This window comes from Zingiber officinale, chromosome 3A, assembly GCF_018446385.1.
Source record: "Zingiber officinale cultivar Zhangliang chromosome 3A, Zo_v1.1, whole genome shotgun sequence".
Taxonomy (NCBI): domain Eukaryota; kingdom Viridiplantae; phylum Streptophyta; class Magnoliopsida; order Zingiberales; family Zingiberaceae; genus Zingiber; species Zingiber officinale.
The window spans coordinates 95,942,645-95,964,993 of NC_055990.1; the positions used below are offsets into that span (position 1 = coordinate 95,942,645).

General features: G+C 37.9%; 1 protein-coding gene across 1 annotated transcript; it reads right to left on the bottom strand.

Moving 5' to 3' along the window:
• Positions 1-9,799: 9,799 nt before the first annotated feature.
• Positions 9,800-15,865, bottom strand: LOC122052094 (pentatricopeptide repeat-containing protein At1g80270, mitochondrial-like). The gene is made up of 4 exons (XM_042613492.1): positions 15,671-15,865; positions 14,135-14,265; positions 12,043-12,625; positions 9,800-11,249 (listed from the first exon to the last, which is right to left on the bottom strand). The coding sequence occupies exons 1-4, from the start codon at positions 15,773-15,775 to the stop codon at positions 10,005-10,007; spliced, it is 2,064 nt and encodes a 687-aa protein (XP_042469426.1). The 5' UTR covers positions 15,776-15,865; the 3' UTR covers positions 9,800-10,004.
• Between the last annotated feature and the right edge of the window lie 6,484 nt (positions 15,866-22,349).

Consider the following 22,349-nt stretch of genomic DNA (forward strand, 5'->3'; position numbering starts at 1 on the left):
CTTCTAAATCTCCATTTAGAAAAGTGGTCTTTATATCCATTTGATGTATCTCCAAATTTCATAGAGCGACGGTAGCCAACAATACTCTGATAGAGGTTATTCTTAATACCGGAGAATACATATCAAAGTAATCAAGACCTTCTTATTGTCGATAACATTTAATTACCAATCTAGCCTTATACTTATCAATTGTGTCATCTGATTTCCTTTTCTTCTTGAAAATCTACTTGCAACCGAGTGGTTTATTTTCCGGAGGAAGCGCCACAAGTTCCTAAGTGTGGTTTTGCAAGATAGAGTCAATTTCAGATGCAATTGTCTCTTTCCATTGAAATCCCTCATAACACCATATTACGTCTGAATAACTTTGGGGATTACTTTCCAACATAAAAATGATAAAATCTGTTTCGAAAGATTTTTCCATCCAAACTCTTTTGCTTCGTCTGAGCTCAACCTCAATAGGTTCATCAGCTTCTTTTCTTTGTGTTTCATGTATCTGTTTTAAGGAGCTAGATTCCTCTTGGATTTTATATGGAAACACATGTTTAAAGAACGAGACATTTCTCGATTTAATAATCAATTTCTTGAGTATCTCTAATATTTGTGATTCAAACACAAAGAACCTATAAGCACGGTTGTTATGTGCATATCCAAGAAATATACAATCAATAGTCTTTGGCCCTATCTTAATCCTCTTCGGATAAGGAACCAACATTTTGGCAAGAAACCCCCATATTTGCAAGTATTTGTACGATGGTTGTCTTCCAGTCCATAGCTCATACGAGCTATTTTCTATTTTCTTTTGGGACACCTTATTTAAAAGGTAATTAGCCGTGAGCACAACTTCCCTCCACATTTGCTTTGATAGTCAAGAACTCAATAGAAGAACATTCATCATTTCTTTCATAGTACAATTCTTTTGCTCAACAACACCATTTTGTTGAGGAGAATAGGAAGCTATTTAGTGTCTGATCCTATAGTCAGCACACAACTCAGTGAATAGTAACACATATTCACCACGTTGGTCACTCCGAACCATCTTAATTTTCCTATTAAGTTGGTTTTCAACCTTACTCTTATAGAGAATAAATTTCTCTATAGTTTCATCCTTACTTTGGAGAAGATACACATAACCGTATTTTGTGTGATCATTTACAAAAATGATGAAGTACTTATTCCCACCACGTGTCAGTGTTCCTTTAAGATCGTACATGTCGGTGTGAATTCGGTCAAATGGTGCAGTACTTCTTTCAACGTGTTGAAAAGATAACCATGTCATTTTTGCTTCAACACAAATCTCACACTTGTAAGTTACTTAATCTACGTAACACATCGTAGCTCACATGTCCTAGTCTACTATGTCACAAACTGGAAGACTCAAACATATACACAGAAGAGCTTTCGACTTTATTTATCTTAGGTCGAATGGTCATTACATTGAGATTAAAGAGTCCATCATTTACATAGCCTCTTCCTATAAATATTACATATTTAGACAAAACAACCCTATCTGACTCAAACACAATCCGGAACCCATGTTTGTAGAGAAGCGATCTGAAAACTAGATTATTTCGAATCTCTGAAACATACAACATCTTGTTCAGAGTCAACTCCTTACCAGGGATCATCTTCTGCACTACTTTCCTTTGACCCTTAATGTCCGAAGTTGCTGAATTGCCCATGAATAGCTTGCCCCCATCTTTGACTTCTTCAAAGTTGTGGAACAATTCCTTGTTGCAACAGACATGTCTGGTGGCACCCAGTGTTGTTAGAGACACGAAGCGCACTGAGGTAGAAAGGGCTCCTAGAGCCTGAGGTGCGAGGCACGCTAGAGGCGCACGCCTCTTGAGCGTGAGGATGATTACTAAACTACTAACACACTCATATAATGTCAAATATGATAACTATTAATATTCCACACACACAAATATTAAATCACTAGCCATAAGACACATAATATGACAAGCAAAACAACACTATGATAAAATTAATAAAAGTTTCAAACTTTCAAATTTCAACTTTCTAATCTAAACTAACGAAGTTTCAAAATATCATCCTTATCAATATCATTACCAAGAGGGTCTACATCCTCAAAGTCCAATGTCACAAGTTTAGAAAGATTACTTTTCTCCATCTTTTTCTCGATGAAATTTGTAATTTCTTCACGTAGCGAACATCTTTTGCAAGTCTTAGTATTTCGAAATCCCCCGACAAGATGTTTTGTACTATAGATACCCTTTTTGTAACTTTTTGACAAAAGTTACAAATCAAATCATTTTTGTTATCCGGATTAACTCTTTGAAAATAATTTCATGCTGGATCTTTTAATGCATATGTTGGAGCTTCACTACTACCTTCCTTGATAATTGAACAAGAAAATAGCCTAAAAAAAATAAATAAAAATAAAATCAACACTGTACAATAGAAAAATAGGACAAAAATAGAACCAAAAAAATTAGAAAAACATGACAAAAAAGAAAAATCGGACAGTAGCAATAATACAAACTAGCAAGAAGAAAAGTAGAAGAAAATGAAGAAGAAGAAGAAAAGAAGATACCAGAACAAAGAGAAGAAAATAAGAAGAAAGGAAGATAATAGAAGAAGAGAAGAAGATAATAGAAGAAAAAGAATAAGAGGAAAAACAAAAAAAAAAAAAATACATATCTAGGTACGGCAACGCGACTCAAGCAACGGCGGCGGCGAAAGGAAATGCTCCGAGTAGGCTCGAGTTTAGGTTTCTTTTTCTTGTGTTATATTCTTCTTCCCTTCTATCTTTTTCTTCTCCGTGACCTAATTCCAAACCAAATGAAATATTTTTTTGATTAAAAATTCAGAAATTGTTCACAAGGCGCGTCTCGATAGCACCTCAGTTGAGGTGTAAAGGTGCCTTAAGCACGCCCAAGCGTGCGCTTGACAAGCAACGCCCGCCTCGTGTGGGAAAAGGCGCTTTTCTAGCGCCTTGTGCGTCTCACGACTTGGGCGCACCTTTAATAACACAGGTGGCACCTATATAGATCCACCATTGTTGTGGGTTGGACTTTATTAGGTCCACTTTAAAGACCATGGCACAGAGGTCCATGTTTGGTTCCTCATTCAGGTTGACCTCCTATTTCTTTTTTGGTTTTTCACATCTCGAAGCTTTGTGACCAACTCGATTACAATTGTAGCATTTTTCAAAGATTTTTTTCTTGAAATTGTCTCCTCTAAGTGTCATCTTGGAAGACTTGAGATTCTTTCGTTTTGAGCTTTGATCGTTGGCTTTTACAGTAGCTGGAGAGAATCGTACAATGAGTTCTTCGATATTCATCTCCTTCCACTTATGCTTCAAAAGACATCTTCTCAATGATCGTTGCCAACTAAAAGGTTTCGCTCAACGCCATGCCTTTTGAGTGAATCTCTTACAAGATCAGCTAGAGCTCTTGGATTTGTTGATCACTAACTTGAAGTCAACCATCTTGTAGTTTAGGAAGCAGCCAACAATAAACTTTTTGACCAGCATCCTCCGATTTATATTTCTTGTCCAGGAACTCCCACAACTTCTTTGTCATTTTCTTCTCCTAGTATACAACATTCAGTGAGTCGTCCAGACTGTTGAGGATGTAGTTTCGACATAGAAACTTAAACTCGTTCCATTTGTCAACTGTAGTGATGGTTTTCACATCATTTATACCCTCAACAAACTTGGAAGGTTCCTCAGTCAAAATCTGTGTCAGGTTCAACATGGTTAAATAGAAGAACATCTTCTGCTGCCACTTGAAGTTTAACCCGATGAACTTCTCTGACTTTACCCCATTTGTAATTGGAACATTTCCAATTGAGATAGAGGAGGTCGGCACGTGTTGAGACTGTTGCATCTCAACATCTTTTGCTATCATCTTAACAGAATGAATCTGTTTTAAGATTGTTTCATCACTATCCACAATCTGTCGGAGGTACAGTATTTACTTATCTATCAAGATGGCTTGAGTTGATAATCTCAAGTTATCGACCTGGCTGAGTAGGCTGATCGCCAATGTCGTCTAGAGCTGCCCAAGTTCATGTCGGAGAAGTACTTTGTGGAGATACCGATTCATCAAGTTGTCTAATTGGCGAGTGCTCTAGTGTCGAGACGATGAAGTTGGACGACGGCTCGTGACGAATGCTGAATAAACCCGGAATCTAAGTCCAAGTTGCGTGAGGAAGTCGAGGAACAAAAATGTCGAGTCCTGTAGCGAGACAATTTTCTTAAAATAGAATCGTCCCCATCAACGGTGCTAAGAGGTTACATTTGGACATCTATTTCTCAAGATAAAATGACGAAATCATAATAACCTAACACAGATTGACATAACAAACTAAGCATCTATTGAACAAAAAAATGCTAGGCCAAATGAAGGAGAAAAAATCAAAAAGATTATGATATCTCTCCTTCAATAGCATCTCTCTCACTTACAAAAGCTTGCTCTCTTTGTTACGTGGCTCACCGAATTACTTATGCTTCTTCAAAAGCTTAAGATACGCCTCCTCTTATAAGGATCATCTATCAACCTTTAGCAAGCAAGTGGCACCATGCATGTGCACGCATGCTTAGTAATCAAACACACGCGGAGTGCATGCAAAGCAACCCATGTGGTGTGCATGCATGTAACACTTGTATATACATGCAAGCCCAACAAAGACAACCCATATAACACAAAGCCCATGCATCAAAAGCCTGTTATTGTGCATGCGCAATCAAAGGCACGATATGCGGTGTGTACTTTCTGTGGCACTTATGCATGCCCGTATGAGAGAAGTGTGACCAATATTGGCTGATGTACATGAGCATATCATACCCTAACCGGTCCAATGTGTGCATGAGTATTCACATAAGAATTTTAAGGTTAGTATAATCCAGACCTTAGATTTAGATTTATACTCATTTGATGTGGGACTATTAACCCACAAGTCATGTTTTTATTCACTTTTTTGCAACAAGCACAGAGTAAGTTAATAGTTAAGAAAAAAACATGAAATAAATTCTTATGAAATGAGGATGAGATAAGTTCTTCAAGTGGCCAATGGAGAATCAACATGATGTCACTTAATTGACAAGTGGTCGAATAAATAAAAACAAATGCAGTAATTTAGATGCACAAGTTGCATGCAAACATCTTAATTCAATTAGACGGATTAGCTTTCAAGTGCATTAGACGGATTAGCTTTCAAGTGCATGGAACCCAGACATATACCCAAAAAACCATGATTGAAAATAAGTTAAAGTTATGCAGTTGTAATATTTCAACACAGCACAAAGAGCATCAGAACAATGTAAAATATACAACACTCAGAAATTTAGACAAATTACCGAAAGAAAAGACACAACTATTGAGTTGTAATATTTCAACATAACACTAGGAATGCAACAATGTAATCCACAAAACTCCCAGGAAGGCTTACTAGATATCACTTAAATGATTCCTACCAGTGTCTCATTACTTGTGGACTAAATTGTAACCGTACCACTCAATCATAGTCATATGATTACGGTTTGATGTAATTTTTTTTTTTCAAAAAAAGCATTAATCAACTGAAACTATGATTATCATCAATGAAAATCCAATGGAGTTTTTTTCTGCTTTGACCCGACAGACATTGTATTTTTAATTTGAATTAGCTGATGTCTCTTTCATATATGATGGCTATAATAGATGCCTCTTCAAAACAAAATTGAGTTTCATGTTACCTTGTTCCTTTTTGTTTCCTCAGAGGAAAACAGAGTTAAAAAATAATCATCAGCCTGATGGATATCAAACGTGCAGGCATTAATTACTGGATAACATACTGTCAAAACGTCACTAATCAGGTAATTATGTTTAAGTAGACGAAAATGTTATAAAATCCACTGTCACAAGACAATCATGAATTAATATTGTTCTATATCCCTTCCAGATTCCTCAGATGTAGTGCTGTGATTGTGAAGATCATGGGATGGTCGGTAGGATCCCAATCAGAAAATAATCAAACCCACCATCAAAAGATCAAGTGAACATCCATTTTACAATTTCTGTATGACATTCAGCAGTACCAGGAAAAAAATATATCAATTTCAATATCCGAAAATTATACTACCACACTTAGAACAATTTGTTGGATATAAGTGATGTGAATGGAGAAGAGGTGGAAGAGGAAAGAGGTTCCATTGTGAATAGGACTTTAGTTCCACATTGGGAGTTTCATAGTATGTTGGTTGATTTATATTAATTCACATTCATTAAAAATATGAACAAATACATGGAGAGAGATTCTCTCTCACCTATGGGCGTGAATGCTGAACTGATCGAAGCAAAATTTATCCAGCTCAAGTTGTTGCCTAAAGATTTTTTAAAGAAAACTCATTTCGACCTTGGATATATAAATTAAACAAGCCCTCAATACCAACGCGATCATATGGTATCTTCCTTCCCTAATAACATGCAGCGAATCAGAAACAATAGGCACAAACAACCACACATCGTTGCCAAATTGGAAGCAAGGGTTTGTCATCCAAATCAAAGGCGCGATTAAAATCAACGCTAAATGACGATCACCTTAGTTGTCTTCACTGGTAGGACCCCAGCGCTGGTCTTGTAGGAAGGGACGAATCAGAAACAATAGGCACAAACAACCACACATCGTTGCCAAATTGGAAGCAAGGGTTTGTCATCCAAATCAAAGGCGCGATTAAAATCAACGCTAAATGACGATCACCTTAGTTGTCTTCACTGGTAGGACCCCAGCGCTGGTCTTGTAGGAAGGGACGATCTTCTCCGCGAGAACACGGTTGAGCAATGGAATTTGACGCTTCGCCATTTACGTCGACGAGGAGCAGAAGCGGCGGCGACTTGGTACGACGCCAAAAGACCACTTTTTTGGGGGCAGCTCAAGCTGGAAATGGGGGAACAAACCAACAAGCCAGGGGCTCAAAAGGGGTTTGTCGAAGCGATTGAGGCCCCGCTAAGCAAGACCCTTGAAAAAAGCCTCCAATAGGCGATCATGGCTTTAGACTATCAGTTAAATCACATAATACGGCATCCAGACCAACACGAGCATGGGCCTGTATTGCTCGTGCCCATAAGCCTACAAGCTCAGATTTCTATTGAAAGTTATTTTTTATTTAATTTTATTAAAACTATTTATATTATTAATAATAATTTATATATGAAAATAGTGGCTTACGAGCCATCTCGAGTAAGGATTTAGACAGGGATGGATGTTAATTCGATGAATCGAATTGAAAAAAAGGATTTTATAATAAAATATCAATCCGCTGCTATTTCTCTGAAACGTGCTACATAAGAATTCAATTTTTATCAGGCTAAGCAAATTCAGGTGAGAAGGAAAACGTTCTAGAAGATGGGTTTTCTAGATGGGTTTTCTGGCTTGTCGGTGTTACTGGAATTCAGAAGGTGACTTATCCGATTTGATCCGACTAATTTTGAAAATGACCTGATTAATTTTGAAAGTAATTTATCCGGTCAGAATCAACGAATTTTAAAAGTGACCATCTAGCCCCACTAGAATCCGGAAGGTGATCTACTTTGACTTGAGCCGATTAATCTTGAAAATAATCCGACTAATCTTGAAAATAATCTATACAGTCCGAGCTGACTAATCCCACTAGAATCTGGAAGGTGACCTATCCGACCCGAAATGACTAATCTTAAAGATAATCTATACGTCCCGATCCGACTAATCCTACAGATGATATGTCTAAGCTGACTAATTCTAAAAGTGATCAATCTGCTCCCAAAATTAATCAACGATGCTTGATTAATTATAGAAATGCTTTACATTGCCATCATAACGTATTCAACTACTTAGTCGAGAAATGTAGAAATGCATTAAGTGATAATTGACTACGCAGACGACCAAATACTTAGAAATAATAGACCATTACAACTAAATGTTAGATAATCTGTCGGAGATATTTAGGAATTAGTCGAATTTAAATTATACTGAATTAAATTCAATTTATCTGTCGAAATGACATTAGCTGATAATCTCAAGTTACCAGCGAAGGTTGATTTCTACCAAGTGTTAAGTGCAAACTGGTTGAGTAGACAGAGAGGTTGAGCGGGAAGATCGGTCGAGCGAGCAATATAGTCGATCGAGCTATGTAGCAGATCAGGCAAAGCCGATCAAGTGGTAGATCAGGCGAGCGAGGTAGAGCGGGTCATGAGGCTGAGCAACCAAATGACAGAGTGATCAAGTGGTCAATGTGAATGGTTTGCAGATCAAACAGAGAATTCCACCGGACAGAGCGACCGATCGGGTTCAATAGAGAAGTCGACTGGGTGGTGCAATCGACCGAGGCCAGCGATAGTCATAGTTTCCTTGAAATATATTCGTCCCACCTCCAACTGTACTTTGAGGTTTACTCGGATCGTCTGTTTCTCATGATACAACGGTTAACCGTGATTTCCACCAAGTACTGATGGTCACGTCGAACTGAGTGGTACCTGACTGCTATCACTGGCACTCCGTTGAGCAAGAGTTGCACGATAGAGGAGGAGGGGAACGGAGGTGGAAAGCTACTGCTTCGTTTTTATGTGTCTTGCTCAAGACCATGGTCTCCCGTTATGTAGGAGCACCATCTCTTACCAGCATTAAATGACAAGTAATAGTCGTTTAATACCTAGGGATTAATGAACCGACGTTCATTACTATTCGGGAGGTTACGAAAATAATGGTTAATGCTTCCGTTATCTTCTTGAGCAGCAAAAAGAATTTACAATGTAATAAAATATTGATTATTTCACTTGGGCAAATTTTATCCTTACAAAGCACTAATGGTCATAGTGAACTAAGTGGTACCCGATTGCTACCACGGACATTCCACCAAGCAAGAATTGCATGATAGAGGAGGGGAACGGAGGTGGAGAGCTACTACTTCTTTTTTGTGTGTCTTGCTCAAGACTATGATTTCCCTTTATGTACGAGCACCATCTCTTACCAACATTAAATGGTGAGTAATGGTCATTCAATATCTAAGGATTAACGAGCCAACGACCATTACTATCCGGGAAGTTACGAAAATAATGGTTAATGCTTCTGTAACCTTCTTGAGCAACAAAAAGAATCCACGATGTGGCAAAATGTTAGTTGTTCCATTTGGACAAATTTTGCCCCGATCGATCTGGCATTCGGTGCGCGCAAATCATGTTCACATACTAGTTAATATGATTCAGTACAATCCGGATCCTGAATTTGCACTATTTGCGCACCCATATATAAGGAAGAGTCTCTCCCCATACATTGTTGAAATCATCAATATATATGAATCAATATAAACCAGCTAATATACTTTGAAACTCCTAATACGAGACTAAAATCTTATTCATAATGAAAAACTTCTTTTATTTTCCACCTCTTCCCCGTTCACATAAATCTAATACTAAATTTAATAAATAATATTTATATTTGACATAAAAAATTAAAATGATGCCTTTTATTTATATATCGCAGCTCCGCTCCATTTTTGATAGTGTTGCTTGGTCGAAGTTACTCGCGCCTTTTAGAAAAAAATAGCAAGCGACTGGACAATTCTCACACGTAGGAAGCGTTCGATTCCCAGTAAGTTCACATACGGCGATTGAATTTCAAATATGCATTAGTGCTCCGTCATGAGTTACGAGCAACATCATCTATCAACGATATAAATACTTAGGAACGCCTTTTCAATTGCTATCTTTTTGTTGTTGCATACTTTAATAAATTTAGTATGAACTTTAATTTTTAATATCAATACAATATATCAATTGTGTCATATACCTAATTCAATAGAACAAATGCATCCAAAAAATGAGAACAAACAAAATATTCTTCTATTTTTCATGCATTTAAATAACTACTACAGTGTCCAATCAGAATTCTCTTAAGACGGCAAAACAGGTCTTGTTATTATGCAATTCGATAAGCATGGACTACATTTAGTACTGCCGAGATCAATTCGATATGCAATGCCATTGCACAAGAATACCAGATACAAATTCAATTATGATCTACCTTCAATCAAGCAACTCCGAGATCGGACTCTTCCTGAACGCATCGATACCCTTCAGTTGTGCGACCATAATCTTGTTAGGAAATAGGTTGTCGGCTTTCATCCGTGCCACGAAGCCATAGGCAGGTGTCTTGGCATTCACATAGGCCTGGAGCAGAGACTGGTATTGCTTGGGTCCACTGACATATCCCATCTGCTCCAGCCGGTGAAAAATCTTTTCGGTATTATGGATATCACCCCTTTTAGCATATTGATCCATCACAGTTATAAAAGAGCTGTAGAGAGGTCTAAGCCTCTTTTGTTGAAAAGCCTTGTGCAATATTGAGTCTGCTTTCTCCACCTCCCCTGATTCAGCGTAGAGTTTCACTAGCGCATCCCAAGTCAAAGGACTGATTTGGCATCCGTTCTCAGACATCCGATTTACCAATTCCTTTCCTTTGGCCACTAGCTTGTTGTTCACATAAACCTGTAACATGGCGCCATAGGCCTTCGAAGAAAAATTCCAAGTCTTGACCACCTGCTCAAAGACTTCCTCCGCCTTCTCAATTTGCCCAAGCTTACCCCATGCCTCCATTGCAGCTAGACACTCATCCAGATAAGGTTTCTCACCCCACACTTTCCATATTCTTGCAACGTCGTCTGCTTTGCCCAAGGCAGCATACAGAGGGAGAAGAATGTGGCAAACGTAGCGATTCTCCAGGACACCATTTCCTTCCATCTCTTTCAATGCTGCCTCTGCTTTTTCCTTCAAACCAGCGAATATGTAAGCTTTTGCAACCAAGGACTTGATTAGAAGATCAGGTTCCACACCTTCAGATTTCATCGTCTCCAGAATATGCTCCATACCCAATATGTCATGGGTTTGGCATTTGACACCGACTAGCACAGTATAAGTGAAGAGCGTAGGTTTTATTTTTTCCTTTTCCATCATCAAGAGTACGTCAGCGATCTTCTTCCGGTCTACCCGTTTGTAGAGCACCAACAACTGTTCACAAGTAAAAGCTGTGATTGGAAGACCGAGATCTCTGATTTTGCGGAACACTTCTTCTGCTTTCTTGACGTTACTAGCAGCAACACAATTAGCCAACAAAGTTCTGTAAACCACCTCACTCCTGAATGATTCTGGAATTTTCTCGATGTACTTTTCAGCCTTGAATAGACCATTAACCTTTGCAATCAAATCCAAATGAGAAACATAGTCCCTCGCGTCAAGTTCAATTTTCTTACTAGCTTCTAGCCATTCAACAAACTGCAAATGCCAACAAAAGGAGAAGTCCAGAGTTTTAGACGATAAAAGACTCGAAAAGGAAAACATAGGACCAAATAATTAAGCAAAGGTATACATAAACATTTTCATTCATTTCATTTCATATACCAAACAATAGTCTAAAGAACTACAAATGTTGAACTACCATTGGAAAACAAGCATTTATGCCGTTCGAGCTGCTTATGCAAGTTCCAGTTTTTTAAAATGGTCCTTACAGACTACAGTGCAGGAATAAACAGACATGAATTGAACAAGAGTCATTATAGAAAAAGGAGGATAATTTGATTCAGCAGAATTTGATTGTGCAAAATGTAATGGTCCTCGAAGTGAAGACCAGTTATGTCCCTACTATGACTTCAATGCATTTAATGGATCAACATTTAACACAATACAGACCACATTCAACCCTGGCGCAGTGGGCAATTTGCTTTTGCTCAAGCATGCCCAATGCATTTAAACTAGACAATACTATAAACAACAAGGTGCGCCTGTTTGGGATAGTATATAATGATGCAGTACCCAGATGAATTACAAAAAGAACTAAATATTATAAAAAAAATGAGAATTGCATGCCCCGATCAAAATCTAAGAAAGAAGTTGTTTGAATGGTTTGGCCATACTATCAGACAACTCGAAATGGAAAGCCCTAGTCCACTTTGTTGATAGTAATTATCGCCGAAAAGAAAAGTTTGATCTTCAATTAGCACACCAGAGGTCAAGATCAATTTTAGAACATTATAATTCTAGGTAAGTACTAGGGTCAAGATACAATCACCTGGAGTGCAATTGAGTAGAGACGTCGCTTCCTTAGCTTAAACATAGCAAGATTTATCTCATCTCTCCCAAGAGAATTCCCTTCCTCAGCATACTTATCAAGTGCTCTCATTAAAGAATTCCTCGGGGTTTCCTTTATTATCTTGAAAATCGGAGAATGTAAGAGCCTTAACCGCTCCTTTTTTGCCCCACCTTCACTTGCTTCAACACCTACCAAGTCAAGTGAACTTACTGCAGTTTCATCATATTCTTCGGAAAACTCCCCTTCGGAAATGAGCTCTTCATCATCTCCTTTGCCTGCACCATCCACAGAATCAGCAGATTCCAGTGGTACCTCCAGGTCAGAAAACCCATCTTCTAGATCGTCTTCCTTATCGCCTGAATTTGCTCCAGCCTGAGAAGATAAATATCGACTCCAAAGGACAGGTTTCAGAGAAATAGACCCATGTGTATATGACTTCAGTTGAATGGAGCTGCTACTTATATTAGAGCCTTTTGAGTAAAGGAACTCTTCAAGCTTTAAACTACCACTGCCTACATATGTAGTCAAACTAGGACTACAAGGAAAACCAATGCAGTTGCTCCTGAAATTTGAATGCAAAAATGAGAATTCTATTCTAACCTTCATGGCAAAAATCATGAATATAGTTTTTAACTCATCGATTGAGAATGCTCCCAAAATTTGATGATAATATATTAGAAAAAATCATGTCCTTGAAAACATGCATATTTTGGAGGAAGGATTGACTCTTATGCAAGCAAAGACAAAAAAGACAACTTAAAAGAACTAGGATGATAATGATTGGCAATCTAACCAAGTTGCTTCTTTTAAGTTCAAACAAATTAAAATCTGACAATTATATTAAGTTGGACTGGCTTGGACCTCAATTTGGCGATGAAAGCCATATGAATACAAGTAATGTTGAATTTGATCGATGCCAGTTGAAGCTTGATTCAGTTCGCCTGAGGTGAACACTTTTCTCTCAAGGTGGATTGAAAATTGATTTTAGCCCAAGATGGTCACAATCCAACCAAGGTGAATAGGTCAATCTTCAGGTGAGCACCTTGCAATGCTTCTTACCACAAGACCCCAAGTTGGCACCGGCTAATTCTACAAAGTAGCATGTGCTCACACTATTGATTACCAAGGCCATGCATGTAAGAGCCATTTAAGAGTAGTCATGTTGACGGTTAATATTACCAGCATAATGGAAACTTATGTGAAAAGATATATTCTGTGTTAAGGAATTGTAGCATTTGGGGCATCTACCACAACAAATGTATATTTTGAACAACAAATGTTGGTGGTGATCATCAAAGTAATATTTAATAAAGAATCAAAATAACTTTTTATTTCGACTATATTCTGAGATCTGTATGATTCTTATAATGCTTTCATTAGACTTGTTTTGTTTGTAAAATTCTTATTCTTTATATTGACTTCATAGATGGGCAATTACTATTAGTTATCTACAGGGTACAGTCACTAGCAGGCTTAGACAATTCCTTTCACGATATTTCATTTCCTCGGAGAAAAGAAAATAAACCAACTTGGATCCAATTAACTCTAAATTAACAGTCACTAGCAGGCTTAGACAATTCCTTTCAGAATATTTCATTTCCTCAGGGAAAAGAAAATAAACCAACTTGGATCCAATTAACTCTGTTGTTGTTGTCACGCTCCCTTCTATCATTAGTTTTGGTTTCATTCTTAGTATCTACTGCCCCAAGGAAAGCTGCATGGTTGGAAGGGGAAAAAAAACAATGCACCTATTCATAAAGTATTAGATATTTTACAGTATATTTTTTCTTCACTCATTAAGTAGATGCTCAAATGGTCTATTTATTCTGTGAAATCTAGTTAAACATCTTAACTGAATTAAGGCATTTAATTGTTCAAAATAACTACTAAGGCCCTCATTAGCCCCTACTTACACTCTACGTCAATTGAGGCACAAGTTTGATCATGTAGTGGTATGATAGCATTACAAATTTTAAGCTTGAACATGCAAAAACTACTTTACCAACATTTAGACACTGTTGTAGCATTTGTTCTACTTTGCTTTGGAAACCAAGTCACAGAAATATCGTACCTTTTATCTCTCAGCTTCAGCTCAGTCCACCCATGCCCCTTTGACAGAAGAAGAGAGTAGCCATTCTTCACAGGATTAGGATTTCCATGTTTATCACATACCCCATCACCTACTACTACTCCATAATCACACTGTACAAGAAAGCAAAGAGTAAATTAATAGTTAAGAAAAAAACATGAAATAAATTCTTAAGAAAAGAGGATAAGATAAGTTTTTCAGATGTCCTATGGAGAATCAACATTAATGTCACTTGATAGACAATTAGTCAATTAAATAAAATCAAAAGCAGAAATTTAGATGCACAAGTTGCATGCAGACATCTTAATTCAATAGACAGAATAGCTCTCAAGAGCATGAAACCCATACAAATTACCAAAACAAAAGATTAAAAATAAGTTAAAATCTATGTAATTGAATTATTTCAACAAAACACAAGTGGGAGTAAAACAATGTAAATATACAACATTAAGAAATCTAGAAAAATTACCAAAACAAAAGATAACAGAAAAGGAACAACCACAGAGTTGCAATGTTTCAACAAAAGACTAGTAGTACAACAATGTAATACACAAAAGTCCCAAGAAAATTGTGTATTACACTGTAATTGTACTAGATATTACTAGAAATATCTAGTACATTGTAATATCCCAACAATGTAATTCAAATCTAGTAGTACAACCAGATATTACTTAAATGATTCCCACAGTATCTCATTACTTGTGGAGAGTTTGATGTAATTTTTCTTCTTTTTTTGTTTTTTTTTAAAAAGTAATCAACTCAAAACGTGATTATCAATGCAAATCTAATGGACCTGTTTCTGGTTTGACCCAACAGAATATTGTGTTTTTTATTTGAATTAGCTGATGTATCTTTACTGTTGAATGGCCATAATAGGTACCTCTTCAAATCAAAATCAAGGCTCATGTTACCTTGTTCCTTTCAAATTCCTTAAAGGGAAACAAAGTTCCAAAATAATTAACATCTAGATAAGTATCAAATGGGCAGGCATCGATAACTAAGAGTAGGATGGGATACTGTCAAAGCGTTAGTTCTATAATAACACTAACACAAGAAAAGCAATGTTATACTTATATGTTCTTTCCAGATTCCTCATATGTAGTGTTGTTAGGATCATGGTACAGGGAGTAGGATCACAATCAGAAAATAAACAAACCCACCATCAAAACTACAACCTTTGATACGGAATTCAAAATAACCAGGAAAATACACAATTATCCAATTTCAATATCCGAGGATCAATAACCAACACACTTGGAGCGATTTCACAGTGGATTTGTGCCCTCGCATTTACCAACGCGACTATATGGTATCTTCCCTGACAAGATATTTACAATCGAAAAATCAATGATTCCCAAGAGGCAACCAACTCGGAGTAGGTGAACACAAGCTACGGAGCATTGACACAGTGAATCAGGAACAACAGGTACAAACAACCGCACAACGTTGCCAAATCGCAAGCGAGAGTCTACCATCTAAATCAAAAGGAGATTAAAATCAAGGTTAAACTACGATCACCTTAGTTATCTTCTCCGGGAGGAGCAGCCCGGTGCTGGCCTTGGAGGAAGGGACGGGCTTCTCCACGAGAACACGGTTGAGCAAAGGAATCTGACGCTTCGCCATTGACGCCGACGAGAAGCAGAAGCGACGGCGACCCAAGACGAAGTCGGAAGACCCTTTTTGAGGGCAGCTGGAGCTAGAAATGGGGAAGCGTGGGGGGAGGGGTTCAAGAAGGGGTTTATCGGAGCGAGCCTTAAAATACTAAAATACCCTCGTCTTTTATTCAAACTATGGATTTTTTATAGTTAAATAAGGGATAAAATTGGATTTTGAAATCTAGGGTTTTAGAAACGAATGTGGTAGCAACGCGTTTGACTTTGCTTGGGCTTGGCCCAACGCAAGTAATGCTAAAGGGTAGCAGAGTCTACGTTTAAAAAATTAAAAGGCCCTCTAATTATTAAAAATTAATAATAATTTTTTTAAAAAAAATCAACAAGATATTGTATTATATTTTAATATAAAAAATATTCCTATTTCAGTGTAGTTGTAATAAGTTAATATAAATATAACAAGAATAATTTAATTCAATTTAAAAATTTATGAATATAACACTTTTATATAATATAATAATCAAATCTTATATCAATTAAATGACATTAATTATATGTATTCTTATACGTCATTGAACTCGATCCTTATTATATTATCATTTATATTTAAATATATTTTATATTATTTAATTATTGTTAATTAATTTCTTTTTTAGTATTTCTCTTCCTCAAGTCATATTTATCATAATTTCGCATCACCTAACTAGAAATTTATTAATCATCTAAGTATATATTTGTACTATTTTAAATATGTCTCCCAGAGTTGTTCCTTAATAGGTGCAATTCTGACTTTCTCTCTAATATTTCTATTTTTTTTTATCATATTCATCATTGCATTCTTATCTCTTACTTATATTCTTGAGTCATAACTCAACATTCAACTTCATTAACCATCATTTTATAAAACAATTTAAGTTTTAGAGGTATTTTATGATCACAAAGAACACCTTCAACCATTTGTTGGTGCAATTTTTCCTTGTCAAAGTTAATCAAGTTGACCAAACTTGACTTAGCCTGAGCTTAAGTTTCGATGTTTGACAATATGAGAGGAAGAAGTCAAATATGTCACGATTGACCAGATTTTTGACAATATATGTAGATTATTAGTGTAATTGTCCATATGGGAGATTGACAGTCAAAGATTGACTGGATACTTGATTGGGAAGTCCTAACTGGAGGTTAGGTAAGGGCAAAACCAATGGGAATGTTGATAGAAGAAGAAAATCTAAGTAGGTCAGTATTGATCGGGCACTTGGTGTGGGAAAGTTCTGATACATGACAGCTAGAAAGTCCTAGTGAGTGAAGCTAAGCAGTGAAAAGTCCTTGTGAGTGAAGTCGGATAGTTGGAAAGTCCTGATGAGTGAAATTAGATAGTTAGAAAGTCTTGGTGAGTGAACCAGACAGTTGAAAAGTCTCGGTGAGGGAAGACAGACAGTTGGAAAGCCCCGGTGAGTGAAGACAAACAGTTGGAAAGTCCTGGTGAGTGAAGTCCAGCAGTTAGAAAGTCTCGATGAGTTAAGTCAGACAATTGGAAAGTCTTGGTGAGTGAAGTCAGGTAGTTGGAAAGTCCCGATGAGTGAAGCGGGGCAGCTAAAAAGTCTTGGTGAGTGAAGTCAGATAGTTGGAAAGTCTTGGTGAGTGAAGCCAGATAGTGAAAAGTCCTGATGAGTGAAGTCAAGTAGTTGAGAAGCCCTAGTGAGTAAAGCTAGGCGGATAGTGAAAAGTCTCGGTGAGTGAAGCCAGGTGAAAAGCTCTAGTAAGTGAAGTTAGACAAATGAAAATCCTAATAAGTGAAGCCAAGTGGGAAAATCCTAGTGAGTGAAGTTAAGTGGTGAAAAGCTTTCGTAAGTGAAGCCAGACATGTGAAAATCTAGGTAGGTCAAGGTTGACCAGACACCTGGTGTATGAAAGTCTAAGTAAATCATGGAGGACCAGACACTTGACATGAGACAGTAAGTCCAAGTGGATCAAGGTTGATCAGACACTTGGCATGAGGAGAAAAGTTCAAGTGGGTCAAAGGATTGGCCGAACACTTGGTGATGAAGTCCCAGCATGTCATGATTGATCGAATGTTGGGTAAGGGAACCTTAAACTTAGATTAAACAAGTTAGGGTTGGAGCAATCGATTGGGGTAATCGATTGTTCCTAAGCTAGTCGATTAGCTAATCGATCAAGTGGTTCTTGCGAGCTTACTCTTCCTCCTGGTCCTCACTACTACTTCAAATAAGTGTATACAATACCATCTAAACAAGGATAGGAGACTTTGCCTACATATAGGCTATTACTGTAACGACCCGGCCCTCTTGGCCCATTTGGCGACCCTCGGGTCGTCGACCGTCGGCCCTTATGTCGTCGGCCCATTTGGCGACCTCTCATGTCGTCGACCGACGACCCTTGGCCGTGTCGTTACTCACTAGGACTTTCCACCCCTGGCAGTGGATTTTTGCCTCCCCCAGGATTCGAACTCTAAACCTCCAGGCTTAAGTATTAGAATTTATGAATCCTGGTAACCAAGTGAGATGATCTAAGAGGGCCAGGTCGCCAAATGAGCCAAGAGGGCCGGGTCGTTACAATTACGAATAAAGGCTCTTTAACAGAATCTTGGATGCAATCTAATAGGCAGATAAAAGGGGTCACAACATTAGAGTATGTTGACGAACATGCTCAGAAATCCCTTAATGTAAACTTCTTGATCCATTTTTCTCGTAACCTATCCAACTAAACCATAACCTCCTTTTTGTCTCTTCTAGTTTTATTCTTCAAGTGTCCACTTAAGTCAATTGGTGGTAGATTTGGCGCACTCTAACAAGATTTTGAAGGATTGTGTAAAGGAATTAGAGTCTACTTCTACCACTGCAAATGATTTGAGAAGAAAAATGGAGGAACAGGCCCTACTTCTTTCAAGTACAAAAAGTGCATTGCAAGAATGTTGACAATTGGTAGAGTCTCAACACTCCAAGAGTCAGAAACTAGAGTTGATGTTGCAAGGTAGTGAATCCATGCTTCAAATGGAAAGAGCCTTGAAAGACAAAGTCCTTGCTGATCTAGCTCTTAAAATTTCTTTGTTGGAAAGGATAGAGCTTTCCCATTCATCCGAGTCTCCTGGATTGAATCAGGAGTTAGCTAGCAAAGACTTCTTATTGTTGCAGAGACAAGAAGAGTTAAAGGCCAAAGAAACCCAAATAGAGTCTTTGCAAGCAGAATTGGATGCTGGTAAGGCTGAAACCAAGACTACCCGAGCCAAATTATTGGCCTACCAAGCTGGGGAAGATGAACGAGTCGAGACAGAGAGGAGAGCCTACCTTGATTCTATTGAGTGTAACGACCCAATTTTCCCTATTTCAAGTTCCAAATGTCCATAAAAATATTTGGAAATGCTTTTAAAATATTCTAGAGATTTTTAGAAATTTTTAGAGTATTTTTACGCAATTTTTGGAGGTCGTTTAGTATGCTTACAAAAAGAAATTTTGACAAAAACCGTTGAAGGTAAGGCTCGAACCCGTGACCTCCGGCCGAACCAAACCCTACCGGACACAGCAAACCAACCGAGCTGCGAGCACTTTGTTAACTAAGTATGGAGAGAAAAAGATTTAAAGTATAGTTATATGGGAAAACCCTAGATTTAAAAGAAGCTTAAGTTTTCTTTTCCCCGAACCGAAACCTCTTCTTCTCCTCTGCTTCTGCGTGTGCGACGGCGGGCTCGGGCGGAAGGCAATGGGAGCTAGGTTTTCCTTTCCCTGGCTGCCGGCGAAGGCTTCTTCCAGCGAACCCTTGCAGATCCGAGTTCCTCCCGTCGAAGAGAGCCCGCGGACATAGAAGAAGCGCCAAGTTTCAAGCTCCACCCGGAACCCTAGCCGCCTCTCCTCTTCGGTTGTAAGTTCAAGAAGCTATGTAAGTACTACTCACCTGCGGTAGGAGTTGTTTCGGGTTTCCTTTTTGATTCTTCCTTTGCTTCCGAGGCCTGGCATGAACCCTAGACCTTAGGATGTGGCGGCAGAGCAAGTTTGACCTCTCCTTTATACGAGCACAGCACGTTAAGATTGAGAAATTGGGTTCTTTGTTCATTTTGAATTCGAGGCATGTGGTAGAGATTTTTGGGTCCTTTTAGCTTTCTACCGTGAGACCTAAAGGAAGAATATGAATGATTAGGTTCAGTTTGTTTGGATAACATGTTCTGCCAATGCTGTTTGTTCTTTATACCATACAGATTAGAGCAGGTTACATCATTTCTTGCTTATGCTGTAATTTTCCTGATACAGTTAGGTGATAGCATATTCTGCCAATGCTGTTTGTTTTTATACCAAGTAGATTTTGAGCATTTCTTACATAGAAACTCTATTTCGAACTCCTGGTTAAACTGGACAGCCTTAATTTCAGCTTATAGTTGTCTCTTTAGCATGCCTACAGCCTTAAATGTAGTATTCGTGTAGGCCTAATTGCTGCCATAAATTCCAGCAAATGGATTTAGGGTTTTTACAACATGATAAGAAACATAAAGTTGCATTCTTTTACTTTTATTGTAGCATGCTAAAAAGTCTAGAATTAGTTTCGTTTTTGCTTTATTTACAGCATGATTGGAATCACTAAAGTAGCATTCTTTGCCTATATTTACAGCATGATTGGAATCACTAAAGTAGCATTCTTTGCCTATATTTACAGTATGATTGGAATTAGTTTACTCCCATGCTACTACCATGTTTTAGAATTCCTGAAACCATTTTTCTGGAAGTAGTTTAGGATTAAAAGAACACTAAAGCTTAATTAAATGCCAGGGCATTTTTAATATCAGAATAAGAAAGATAACAAGTAAGTAAAGCAAGAGGCTAGTACCCGACATCCAAGAGCTTGTCGTTAAACAAATCCAGGTGACCATTTCCGAGGTCTTGGCCCTGGTAGACCGAGGTCTGCTCTTTTAGGATTGGTGGCTCGCAACCCCAACCTATTAGGGAACGCGCATGAGTTGGTACTAGGCCTAGGCCCAAGAAAAGAAAACCCAAGAAAAGAAAAGTTAAGTAAGAAGGAAGAAAAAAAGAAGAAGAAAGTAAAAGATAGAAATTAAAAGATTAATTTCTAACACAAGGATACAAGAAATGAAATAAGTTCCAAGCTTAGAATAAATAAGAATGGTTAGTTTTCTTTGATTCTAAGTTTACATTGTTAGTTTCTTGTTATCCTGCTTGATACTGAGTATGATTTGTATTCTGTTCATTTTCTGTATACCATGAGCACATGCAGATAGCTTTATTATTTCAGTTTCAGCACTTATGCATTTCGTTTATGCATTTCGAGTTTTGTGAGATAGATTAGTACTTACTAAGCGTTTTCGCTTATAGATCTTTGGTTTTCTTTCCTCCTACCGCAGATAAAGGAAAAGCTAAGATATGAAAAGGAGGCGACAGGATGGTGGTGGTGATGAAGATGTGTGATGTTTGGACTGTGGAGAGATCCAGAGAGTGCTAGCAAACTTGCAGGACTTAATGATTAGAGTTTATGCTTTATTTCTTTTCTTTAAATACTGTTATGAAGTTTATGTGATTGTGATTGAGTTTGATTCATATTGTAGCTTATTTATGTCTTATTCTGGGAGTTGTGTTTAGTTCTGGTTGCTAGTCTAGTCTTTTGGTTATAGTATGAATTTATTACTGCGTGGTTGTGAATAAAATGTGTTCCAGCCGCATGTGGCTGCGTATATATCTTGTGTATTATAGATTTGGTCACCGGTACAGGGGAGACTCTGCCGAAATTTTTCGGTAGGGTTTCCATGTGATATTTAATCATACCGGTTAAGTAGAGTTAGTAGTTAAGTAACGGTCATCCTTAGAGAGTAGTAGTAGTAAGAAGGGTGAGTTGTTACAGTTGGTATCAGAGCAGTGTTCCATTCTCCAGCATCACACACACATCAACATCATCCTCGCCGTCTTCAAGTAAGAAAGTATTTAAATTCTTTCTTTATTTTGCTTTCCTTATTATTAACTGCAGTACAGAGTAATTTCTTATGAGTACTTAAGTAAGATAGAAGTTATTGTTTCTCCTTTCTTGATCCATATATATATGTATGTTTAGGAAGGATAGAGAAGATATCAAGTCTTTTTATTTGCATAATTAGATGTTAAGAAAAAGGATGTCCCCGTACCGAGAACCAAGATCAGGAGAACGAAGAGCTTAGATTAACTGAGCCCGATCTCTCTGAAGTTGTTGCCTAACTCCAGAGACAAGTAGCAGAGCAGCAGTAAGTGATTGCCAATCTGATGGCAAACTAGCAAGCAGTTCCTCCCCCTCCTCCAGCTGTCACTGCAGAGGATCCAGTGGTAACTGAGACTCCACCAGCTGCCCTGGAAGACCTCACAGCACCTAGAAGACAAGAAGTTTACCTTATACAGTGGCTGAAGCTGAAACCAGAGAGCTTCTCAGGCACGACTGAGCCCTGGGATGCCCAAGCTTGGTTTAAAACACTAGAGAGCACTATGGAGCCTCTTGACTGGCCAGAAATCGAGAAGGTCAAGTGCGCCTCTTTCTGCCTGTCTGGAGATGCTCGTATGTAGTGGGAGAGGATGAAGACCAAGAGAGCAGTCGATAAGATGAGCAGG

Coding starts and splice junctions, on each gene's coding strand:
- LOC122052094 (XM_042613492.1), bottom strand. CDS start 15,775: ATGGCGAAGCGTCAGATTCCTTTGCTCAACCGTGTTCTCGTGGAGAAG. Junction 14,266..15,670: donor TCCCGGAGAAGATAACTAAG/GTGATCGTAGTT, acceptor TTTCTTGTACAG/TGTGATTATGGAGTAGTAGT. Junction 11,250..12,042: donor TCTACTCAATTGCACTCCAG/GTGATTGTATCT, acceptor TGGCATTTGCAG/TTTGTTGAATGGCTAGAAGC.